Genomic DNA, 12,138 nt, shown 5'->3' with positions numbered 1-12,138 from the left:
CTCCCCTACTCCCCACAAGAAATAACCACTAAAAAATAATTTGAAAGATTATCGATCTAATATGTATTACATGAAATAAGTATCAGATAACATAAAATATGGGTCATCCTATATATATTGTTCCACAACTTGCTTGTTAAAATCGATTGATTACGTAATTGTAGCTGCTTATATTGTTGAAGTTTTAAAACAGAACATTTTAAGCTAGCAGCAAATATGATGAATTTTTTTTTAAATTTAAAACATTTGGCTACATTGAACCAAATTGTTTCTATCATGTTGTTGTTGCTCTTGTTATTTAGACACTGAGTCATTTGTGACTCCTTTGTGACCCCATGGACTGTAGCCCACCAGGCTCCTCTGTCCATGAGGATTTTCCAGGGAAGAATACTGCAGTGGGTTGCCATTACCTTCTCCAAGGGATCTTCCTGACCCAGGAATTGAACCTGCACCTCCTGCTTTGGCAGGCGGATCCTTTACCACTGAGCCACCAGAGAAGCCCTGTTATTATCATAATAAGCTATTATTATCATGGGAGTGTGGATATTGCAAATAGTAGGTACTTTTAACATTTTGACTCAAGAATATTCCATTCAAAAGAAGTGGGTTTTTTGTTTTTGTGTGTATGTGTTTTGTTTTTATAGTGTTAGAGCAATTCAAAAAGTAGTATGGGAAGAGATAAATCACACTGTAACTGGAATGGGCCAGGCAAAGAAAAGCACCCAGTGTTAAAGATCTCAGCAGGAAAAGATCTTGAGCTTCAAAGCGAAGCAGAGATCCTCGCCTTCAGAAGTTAGGAACTGATCATTAAAGACTTCAATTAGATGTTCTTGTCCTGGATGTTTGCTATGGGAAGTTTTAAAATAATACAACCCACCTAGTTGAGTGTCAGCACTGACATCATTTCATTAAACTCCTCCAAGTTATGTGTACTTTGGGATGTCCCTGTGAACTACTAAGGAAGGAGTCTGCCTCTCGTAACTGAGATTACGATGGCGCTGGGGAAGTCAGCTAGACAAGAAAGAGGGACACTGAAAAGAGAAAAACAGGTCCAAAGCAGTTTAAAAGCTTGTTCAGAGAAATTAGCAGAGCAGATGGTTTGTTATGTAGAATGTGCCAGTGATTGCTGTCCTGATTCTCAACAAGTTTGAAAGAACGGAACTCTTGGCCCCCACGTTGGCTGGCAAAATGCTCTTCTCAGTTTCAGAAGCCCTTAGAATATAATGAGGAGCTCCATTTTTAGAATCTGTGGTAGGCCTCTATCAAGAACACTGGATTGTTCTTTTATTTTCACTATATTCATGGGATTCAATAATATATTTAGTATCTGGATACTTTAAGCTATGTATTTTTTTTCTTTAAATATATATAAGCTAAAAAAGGGAAGCAGCCTTGCCATGTGCATGGGATTATGATATACTAGAAGAGCAAACTTTAGAAAGCATATCCTTTCTAATTTCATATCCCCAAAATGTTTTTGGTCCCAGTTGGTACACCATCATGACAATGGAGCCCTAATATTTTGTCTTTACATGCTTTACTTTTTTAGTCCCATTTTTGATTGATGTCCTACATATAAGATAAGTGTATGTTTTGGTCTGTAAGGTCCCCATTTACATTTGTTATCCTGAGAGAAGTTATTGATAGCTCTCCTTTCAATTCTCAAAATGTCCTGAATTAAACAATTACATGGTCACCTGATCTATAAGAAACATGTCATAGGATGAAATTTAAAATCAGAACCACCAAAAACAGAACTTGGGGTCCCAAAACAAGACAAAGCTTTAGATATAGATGATGCATTACCAGGCCATTGGGCCATATACTTATTTTGTGCTCTAAATTTGGCTCTGAGGTTCCTGGTGACTAGAACAAACTGGAATACAGAATTGTTATGGTCTATCAAACTAAAAAATCATGCAGATTTTTTTTTTTTTAAGAAAGGCGAAGTATTTCCTTCTTCTTATGCTTCTGTTTTGCTTTTAAGTTGATAGGTCAAATTAAAGAATAAGCTCATAGATTTGAGAAAAAGACAAGATTGTAAACTACATATTTCCCATTTAGGCTTTGACTCTAGCAACTGCTTATGAAATCTTCCATAAATAGAATAATAAACATATGTATATTTCACCTAAGAAAATCAGTCCCTCATTTGGCTGTGAAGTTTTTTTGAGGTATTTACAGATGGTCCCCAACCTATGTTGGTTAGACTTAAGATTTCTCTACAATGGTGCAAAAGCAATACATTAGGATTCCCAGGTGGCTCAGTGGTAAAGAATCCACCTGCTAATGCAGGAAACAGGAGACGAGAGTTCGATCCCTGAGTTGGGAAGATCCCCTGGAGAAGGAAGTGGCAACCTACTCCAATGTTCTTGCCTGGAAAATCCCATGACAGAGGAGCCTGGCGGGTCACAAAGAGTCAGACATGACTTAACAACTGAGCGGGAGCACATGCAGAAGAGAAAAAGTGCTTCAGATTTTGAATTTTGGTCTTTTGTCAGGCTACTGATTTGCAATATGATGCTCATATAATGCTGGGCAGCAACATCACTGTACCTCCCAGTCATCCATGCGATCATAAGGGTAAATAACTAATATGCTTCTAACCATTCTGTACCTAGATAAACATTCTACTATTTACTTTCAGTATAGCATTCAATACATTATGAGATAGTCAATACTTTATTATAAAGTAAGCTTAAGTGTATTAAATGCATTTTCAACTTTTAAGATATTTTCAAATTACAATGAGTTTAATCAGGACATAACCCCATACTAAGTCCAGAGAGATCTATCTTTTGAAATACTGAGAACTGACTACTGTGGGAAAGCCATTAACTAATGAATGTATAGAGATCCAATCCCATAGACTATTCCATTTGACAAAGTTGTTGATGATCGCTAGTATGGCTCCTTGGTCCATCCCATCTAACCCTTGAATAGCCTTTCAGCATTCCTCATAATTGGTCATTAGAGCCCTTCTTAAAACCCTCCAAATATAGAAAACACATTTACCTTCTCAGGCTGCCTGTTGTATCATTAGAAATTTCTTCCTAGTGCTAACCCTAATTTGTTGTAAGTCAACATAAATGTTGAGATTTTTGTTCAAACCCATTTGCAGACCAAAGTTTAACTTTCCTTATAGGTAGAATACGCCTACAATGATCTTTGCGAAATTCTCCCGAAGCTTTGGCCATGCAGCGTTGTGAATTTTCTTTGTATATGTGATTCAACTTGCCTGTGCTGAATACAGTTACTTTCATAGTAATTAATCAGCAATTTCCTTAAGTTCTTTCTATCCCTATTTGAGAAACAATATTTTAAAAGGATTTTAGTAGTTGGAAAATGTGACTAATGCTATTTTTAAAGTTACATTTTGTATAATTTTCAGTATTTGCCTATGGGGGAATAAAACTCCCACTCAGCTAAATTATTAAATTAAAACACAGATTTTTCCATGAAATTCAGTTGTCTGAAGCCCTCCCCATTACAGAGTCCATGCAGATTCAGTAGAGATCCTATTGTCTAGGATATTTTTTTAAAAGCTATATATTTTAAAGGGCAAATTTACGCTCATTCATAAAATACCATTTGCCTTCACACAAAAAGCAAATAAAGTCATAGAATGAGTTTTGAAATGGGAAGAGACCTGTCTCAAGAGAGGCACTGTGGGAAAGAGGCCAGGTCATGGGCTTTGGGTCAGGAAGGCCTACCCTGGTCTCTCAGTCAGTGTGTCTCACTTAACTGGCATGGGAACTTGCCAGGTTAGTTAACATTTCTAAACCCAGTTCAAGCAAAGGTTCAGAAACAAGGATTGTCACTACCTGCTGCACAGGATGGCTGTGCACAGTCAGCGACATATCTTGGCAAGTGACATGGTGCCTTGTATGCTAGACCAGCTCAGTTCAGTTCAGTTCAGTCACTCAGTCGTGTCCGACTCTTTGCGACCCCGTGAATCGCAGCACGCCAGGCCTCCCTGTCCATCACCAACTCCCGGAGTTCACTCAGACTCACGTCCATCAAGTCAGTGATGCCATCCAGCCATCCAGCTCAGGGGTCAGCAAACATTTTCTGTAAAAGGCCAGATAGTGAATATCTTAGATTTGGGGAGCATCGGCTGTCTGTCCCTCCTAAACAGCTTTGCTGATTTAGTGAGAAACATACGTTGATAATATGTAACGTGTGGGTGTAGCTATATCCCAACAGAACTTTTATTTACAGATGTGGAAATTTGAATTTCATATTATTTTTATGTGATCCAAAATATTCTTTTTATTTATTTCTAAATTATTTTAGAGTGTTAAAAACTATTCTTAGCTCACTAACCATATAAAAATAGACAGTAGGCTGGATTTGGCCCATGGACTATAGTTACAGACACTTGGAATAACTTAACATTTACTATGTGGGTGGCCATGTTCAAGTGCTTCAAATCTGTTAACCGAAAAACCCTCACTCAGCCCCATGAAGTAGATATTAGCATCATCTCCCTTTTATGGGTAGGGAAACTAAGAGAGATTCAGTGATTTGCCTAAGATTGCACCATTGTTAAGAAACAGGGCTGGAGTTCAAACCTGTTTCCAGGGTCCGTATATAACCTTCAGCAATATTGTCTCACACACGGAGTGTTTTATATGTGTTCTTTACTTTTTTAAATGTCAGTTATAAAAAGAAATTTAAAAATGCTCTTTTGGTAATGGTCAGAGCAAGCAAAGGTGGACAGTGTTACTATGTGAAACAGGAAGCCACCTGCAAATGTTAACTGTTTGCTGCTCTTGTTCAATTTCAAGAGTCAGAAAACACTTTTTATATAAGAGAATTGGAAGAAAAATATCCACTGTAAAAGAAATTATTTTCAAAAGAGAAGAAATATGAGTTACTTTCAGGCAACAGGTAAATGACCTGATGGATCCCCTGTAGTTAGTTGAAACATTAAAAAAAAATTCCATGAAGTTTGTTTTAATTTGAGAAAAAAATTGAAGGGGATCTTCCTTATAAACAGAAAAACAGATTTTACAGCTATATGAGCCTGCTCTGTTATTCACGTGTCATCAGTGATATTTTATGCATGAGACTGGGTTGCTTCGGTTCTAAGAGAAGAACTTGGTATCCAGGAAACCAAGACTGCATCTCTACATGGTACCAAAAAAGAAAAAGACAGGACTCTGGGCTGTAGCTCCTGGGTAATGAAACAGAAAGAGCACAGAGGGAGAATCTGGGAAGCTTGAATTTCAGTCTGGTCTCTGCTCTTTTGTTAGCTGTGTTACCTTGGACAAAGAAAGTCCTTAACTTCTCTGAACCTTCCATCCCTTGCTATAAAAGTACCTCAGCCGGCTTTCCATTGCACAAGGTATGCGTGAGTATGGGCTAGTCAAGCACACTGCTGCTGCTGCTGCTGCTGCTGCTAAGTCGCTTCAGTCATGTCCGACTCTGTGCGACCCCATAGACGGCAGCCCACCAGGCTCCCCCTTCCCTGGGATTCTCCAGGCAGGAACACTGAAGTGGGTTGCCATTTCCTTCTCCAATGCATGAAAGTGAAAAGTGAAAGTGAAGTCGCTCAGTCATGTCCGACTCTAGCTGCCCCATGGACTGCAGCCCATCAGGCTCCTCTGTCCATGGGATTTTCTGGGCAAAAGTACTGGAGTGGGGTGCCATTGCCTTCTCTGAGTCAAGCACACAGGCAGATGTAAATCACATGGGCTTAATGGGGAAACAGTCATACATAGATGTTGCTGGATTATGTGCTGTTTTGCATCCCTAGATAAAGCCTTCGTGAAAAATAACCATGAATACTTACCATACTTATTATTGAACTCTTCATTTATAACAAGCCTTTCAGGTGAACAGTATCATCTCTGTTTACTTGGGCAGAACGAAGCTCACAGAGCCCAGATAGCTCACACAAAGTTGCCCAGCTTGTGACTACAAAGCCCACACTCTTACCTCCTTCTACACGGTGGAGAGAACATGTTTATGAGAGTATCATAGACAGGCAGCCCTTTCTGAGACTCAGGCACTCAGCAACACCAATGAGACCTGACTCACCCATACATCATAGCTCGGATGCAGTACTCAAAACAAACAAACTGCTGGATCAGATTGGGTTGGGTTGTGCTGAAATATGATGTCATAGTCGCTAACATTTTTAGGCATCTGCTGTGTGCACTCATTTTAGAGAAGAGGAAAGCTGAATCTGTGGGAGGCTAGAACATTGTCTCTAGTCACAGAGTGAGGCTAGGGCCAAGACAGGAAACCAGATCCAACTCTGGAGCCTTACCAGCTCTGCTGCTAAGTCACTTCAGTTGTGTCCGACTCTGTGTGACCCCATAGACGGCAGCTCAGCTCTGCTAGACTGCCCTTGATTCTGTATTTTATGGTCATGGATATAGTTCCCATTTCCCAAGTCCTGGTTTAACAAAACAAAACAAAGGCAGGGGGCGGCGGGGAAACAACACTTCTTGTTGTCTGAATTACTCTGAAAGACTCACTCTAAAGACAAAAGGTAGAAATCTTTCAGTTTGAGAGGTGGCTTAGAGTAGCTACAGTATCCAGGCTGCTCTAGCTGTGGGTGGGTGAGTCTGATTTCCTCTGATTCTGTGATCTTCCCGTTTCCGTGATGCACTTGGCAAGCTGTTGACCGTTGGGAGATGGGTTATATAATTTACTCTCTGGGTCACATCTGGAAAATCCATGAGCGGGGTTGCATGCTGAGATTAAATTGTTCTGTGGTGCTTTGTAAGGCATCCTCCACACTCTTGTCACACACAAGTTAATGAAACCAGTACACTCTCTCCTGCTTCTCCTATTAAGTTTAGTCAAAATATGAGCACATCCTATTCCATCTTATTTGTAAAACAAAACAAAAAACAATAGTCATGCAGGGAGAGAGAGAGAAAGAGAGAAGAGGGAAAGAAAGAAATGGAAATGGAATGGGGCAAGTTTTAGGATGGTCACCCACGAGAATACCATGGTACAGAGGTAGACAGGAGCATTCCACGTATTCATTTGTACCTTTTCTCCTTCTGTGTCTTTAAAGGAATGTGGATGTTCAGGGCATGGAGGACAGAAAATGACCTGATAGACCCCCGGTTTTATATTTCAGACTTTAAGTTAAATGCTCTCTCATTTTATCCTCAAAACTGCCTTACCTTATCAGAATGGTACTTTCCCATTCTACACATGGAAGGGTTGAGGCTTGCAGACATTCAGTGACTTGCCCAGGGTTAAACACTTAATGATGTTGAAGGCAGAGTACAAACCCAGATCCCCAGAGCGCTTGTCCTGGCCACTGTCACTGACTACTTCACATTTGCCTCCCTCCAAGACAGGAAGCCACATTATAACATAAAATATTATAATACATTAGAGAAATACAGTATAATACAGCCTGTGTGTTCTTTACCTTTCATCAGGCCCAGAAATGGTGGCAAGTATTGTGTCGGGCGCAGAATGAAATTTAAGTCCTGCAACACAGAGCCGTGTCCCAAGCAGAAGCGAGACTTCCGAGATGAACAGTGTGCTCACTTTGACGGAAAGCATTTCAACATCAACGGTCTGCATCCGAACGTGCGCTGGGTCCCAAAATACAGTGGAAGTAAGTTCATCTGGGGAGGTGCCCACGGCTGCAGGCTGGCACAGGGTCCAGGCACGAAAGTCACGTCGCATGGTGTTTCTCCTATCTAGTTTTGATGAAGGACCGCTGCAAGCTGTTCTGCAGGGTGGCAGGGAGCACAGCCTACTATCAGCTCCGTGACAGAGTGATAGATGGAACGCCGTGTGGCCAGGACACCAATGACATCTGTGTCCAAGGCCTGTGCCGGGTGAGTCCCAGATGGCGCTCTCTTCACTGTGTTGTCCTGCTGCCAAACTGTCACGTGTAGCTTCCTCAACACAATAGCAGCTGCTTGTGTCTGTGCGTTGTCTCCAGGGCAGTGGTTCTCAAAGTGGGGTCCTCAGACCAGCTTGAGCACCATCTGATTCTCTTTCTTTTGTTTTATTTTATTTGATTTTTTAAAATTGCAGTGTAATTGATTTACAATGTTGTACTAGTTTCAGGTGTACAGCACAGTGGTTCAATTACATTTATCTGTATGTATACATATATATATATCTCCTTTCTGTTCTCTTATTAGTTGTTACAAAACATTGAGTATATTTCCCTGTGCTTGGGCTATATAGTAGGTCCTTATTGATTATGTATTTTATGTACAGTACTGTATATCTGTTAATCCCAAACTCCTAATTTATCCCTCCCAGCACTACGTGATTCTGATGCATGCCAAAGTTTGAGAACCACTGCCCTACATTTTTCTGACACTCTCTGTGGGGGCCTGCAAGAAACTTCCCTGTGAGGAGATTATAATCGACACTATACACAACTTCTTTACCTTAACCATTGTGCATAAGGTTAAACCCAAAAGCTTCCTGACAGCAAGTTTTAGAAATTGAATAACACATCTGGCTGATAGTAAAGCATCAAAGCACTGATTTCTTGAGGTTTGGCACTGTTTTCCTGTTCTCATCAGTCAGAAATCATTTCTTACACAGCCAGTCTCTGGGATGATGCATTTGTTCCTTACAAGCAGTCCAGGGCACACTGGAGCTCCTCATTGGTAGGACTTGATGGAAGAGTCTCTGAGCTTCACCCAACTCCTGACCACAGCTACAGTGAGGACTTCCTTGTCACTCCATGCTAGAGCAAAACATGGAGTTTCTCCTCAGAGACTGGTTCATTCGAAGGAGCAAAATAGATGAGAATGTGAACTCTGACCTCCTGGTCTTCTGGTGGTTGCCACTGATGTTTGCAGACTCTTGTGTACTCTGCTGCATTGCGTTAAGATAGGAAGACACTGAAGAGGCCACTTGGAACCCGAGGCCTCAACCTGGCAGCCTGCAGTCATGCTTTAGTCCTCCATTCATAGCCAGTGTTTAAACATAGGGGATTTCACATAAAATCAGATTTTCAGTATCTTGGAAAATTGAGAAATGTCAACACTAGCCTTGTTTCTGCATGGCAGCAGTAGCCTGGATTAGACAGGGACTGCTACCTTAAGATGGGGTGTGAGCTGTTCAATGCGATAGCTCTCAGCCACTCCTTAATTTTTTTTTTTTTCATTCCTGAGCTGTTTTTCCACATTTACTTTACTTACTTGTAGGCCAGTGCTTCTCAAACTTTGATCTCTAGATGAAGCACCTAAGGGTCTTATTTACATGCCAGGAAATATACTCTGACTCAGTGAATCTGGGTGGGGCCTAAGATTCTGCATGCCCAACATCATTTGGGATGCTCATGGCTGCTGGTCCAAGGACCACATTTTCCCATAACAAGGATAAAGACTATTTGAGTTCACCACGCTTAAAAGTTTACAGAGACTTTAAGTTCTTGTCGTTTGGAATGCCCCTCTTTCAAAGAAACACATTACCTAAGAATTTTAACCTCTCTAATACTTACCATGTATTTCAACTGTTTTCTTTTTAAAAGCAAGCTGGATGCGATCATGTTTTAAACTCAAAAGCCCGGAGAGATAAATGTGGGGTTTGTGGTGGCGATAATTCTTCATGCAAAACAGTGGCAGGAACATTTAACACAGTACATTATGGTAAGAATTTGTTCCTAAGAACTGTGAGAAGAAAAATAGTCAAACTGTTAACATTATTAACCACATGTAATATGTAAAAGTATTTGTGTGAAACATAAAATCAGTCTTGTTAAGGTATATTACCCATCTGGCTATAAGACGCCTAACAGTGAGAATTCTGATATATTCCTTTGTCGCCACCCTTTACACCATGCTTAGAGAAAATGAACCAGTCTGTGGAATGCTCAGTTTCTGCTCAATTCTTTTCAGGTTACAACGTTGTGGTCCTAATTCCAGCTGGTGCTACCAATATCGATGTGCGGCAGCACAGTTTCTCAGGGAAATCAGAGGATGATAACTACTTAGGTGAGATGGGTGCCCCTGCCTTTTGTAGGAATTCTGGTTCCATTTCCCTATACCATGTGGAGAGCTTTCAGATTTCATATATTTTCATAAAAGACGTTGATTTTGAAACTCATTATTTTATATTCCTTCATACATCATACCCTCAGTATATTGATTTGAGAGTCGTGTAGTTACACTAGTCAATATCAAGGAATTGACTCTGGATCTTAGAAAATAGAAATGCCCCAAATCAAATTTTGAAAACACTAGCCTTGTAAGTTTAGCATAAAATCATTGCTGTCTTTGAGTCATTAAAAAAAAAAAAATCTGTCCTTTGAGTAACTGACATGCCAGTGTTTTCATAAAGGTGTTACTTAACTTAATGAATAGCAGACCACAGGTGGACTTATTCAATATTTCATTATGCCTGATCATTCCAAAAGGTTCTATACTGGCAATATTTTTCTTAGGTCATTACTAACATGGCCCATCTTGCTATTCTGTAGATTCTCCATCCTTCTCTCACCATGGCCAGGATCATGATTAATTCAAATTTATTCCTGTTTTCTAACCACAACTCACCAGGAACTTTGTGTTCTTTTTTTTTTTTTAAGCTGGTGGCTCATCCCAGTTCCACTTCAATTTATTATTTTGTAAACTTTCATAAGTGATTAGGAAATTCACCCAATCATTTTTAATTTAAAAAAAGAACATGGGGAGTGGGATAATGACAGAAAAGGATTGAGCTAGTCACTTAGCACAACCAGACTCTTCTTAGCTGTGAAAAACAGCAGGAGTTGCACTTAGATCTAGAAGAAATCAGGGCAGTCTTGCTGGGCTGCCAATTTTTAAAAGAAATGAATGGACTTTCTTATAATGCCCAGGCAGGGACTGTACTTATCCATCTTGAATACAGCCTCTATAGAGGCTCTACAACAAATTCCTCTGTTGTAGCATTTTCTGCAATGTCTCATTGTTCATTCAGTCAGCCACTTATTTAATATGTGCCAGGTCCTGTTCTAGGCATGATAAACAAACTGAACAAAAACATTAACAAATAAAAATCTCTGTCTTCTTAGAACTTACTTTTTAGTGGGAAGAGATAGATGATAAAACAATAACTTAATAGATAAGCAAACTATATTCTGTTAGAAGGTCATAAGTAAAATTAGAAAATAGAGGAAATTGGGATACTGAGGGTGGAGCCGGAACAGTAGAATTGAAAATACTTGAATTGTAGCAAGTGATAACGGATATCTGGGGAAGAGCATTCTAGGCAGAGGGAATAACCAGTATGAAACCCTTAAAAGCGTAATGCGTCTAATTTGTTTCAAGGATAGAGGGATGCCAGTGTGGCTGGAGCTGTGTAAGCACAGAGGAGAGTCCCAGATGAGTTTAAACACGTATCAGGACTAAATCAGAGAGGACCATATATAACTGTTGAAAGAACTTGTATTGTAAGAGACAAGGGTAGCTACTGGATATTTTGAACCAAGGACTAGCATGATGCAGTCATATTTACATTTTCAAAAGAGTACCCTACTTGTTACACTGAGAATGGCGGGATGGTCGGGGGGAAGGCTAAACAGGGTAGAAACAGAAAGACTGGTTAGGAAGTTACTAAAATAATCAAAGAGTTGCTAGCGGTTTGGCCCCAAATGGGAATAGTATAATTGGCATATAAAATAGTCAAATTAGTCAAAATCTGGATATCTTTTGAGGGTGGAGCCATCATGACTAGTGGGTGGATTGAATATGGTATGTGAGACAAAGAGAAGGCTCAAGGGTGACTCCACAGTTTTGACCTGAGTAGCTGGAAGAATGGAGTCACTATCAATTCAGATGAGACTTGTTTCTTATATATTTATGTGACCACTAGTGTTTTAGGATCAGAAGCTGCGATTTTGTATCTTTAGCTCAAGATATAAAGCCTTTACATAATATGAACTGAGTACATGATGGCTGAGTTATTGAATAACCATCGTTCACTCTATCTTTACTGAGTATCTTTAATGGGGATGGAATTATGATGGAAATATATAAACTCTTCCTTCTTTTATTTGTTTATCTTTCTTTCTTTATTTTTGGGTGTGCTGGGTCTTTGTTGCTGTAAGGACTCTTCTTTAGCTGTTGAGAGTGGGGGACTACTAGTTAGGGTGCATAGGCTTCTTATTGCCGTGGCTGCTTCTTGTTGCAGAACACAGGCTCAGCACGA

At 40.0% G+C, this 12,138-nt stretch overlaps 1 protein-coding gene across 2 annotated transcripts in view; it reads left to right on the top strand.

Annotated features, from left to right (window-relative positions):
* Positions 1-12,138, top strand: part of ADAMTS9 (ADAM metallopeptidase with thrombospondin type 1 motif 9) — a 162,125-nt gene that overhangs the window by 47,925 nt on the left and 102,062 nt on the right. For both annotated transcript variants that reach the window (XM_027523573.1, XM_027523572.1), the window contains exons 13-16: positions 7,413-7,594; positions 7,684-7,820; positions 9,482-9,599; positions 9,849-9,944. In XM_027523573.1, the coding sequence (XP_027379374.1) occupies positions 7,413-7,594; positions 7,684-7,820; positions 9,482-9,599; positions 9,849-9,944 (533 nt within the window). The remainder of the gene's footprint in view (positions 1-7,412; positions 7,595-7,683; positions 7,821-9,481; positions 9,600-9,848; positions 9,945-12,138) is intronic.

The sequence above is a fragment of the Bos indicus x Bos taurus genome, chromosome 22 (genome assembly GCF_003369695.1).
Source record: "Bos indicus x Bos taurus breed Angus x Brahman F1 hybrid chromosome 22, Bos_hybrid_MaternalHap_v2.0, whole genome shotgun sequence".
Taxonomy (NCBI): domain Eukaryota; kingdom Metazoa; phylum Chordata; class Mammalia; order Artiodactyla; family Bovidae; genus Bos; species Bos indicus x Bos taurus.
This window is presented reverse-complemented; position numbering and strand designations above follow the sequence as displayed.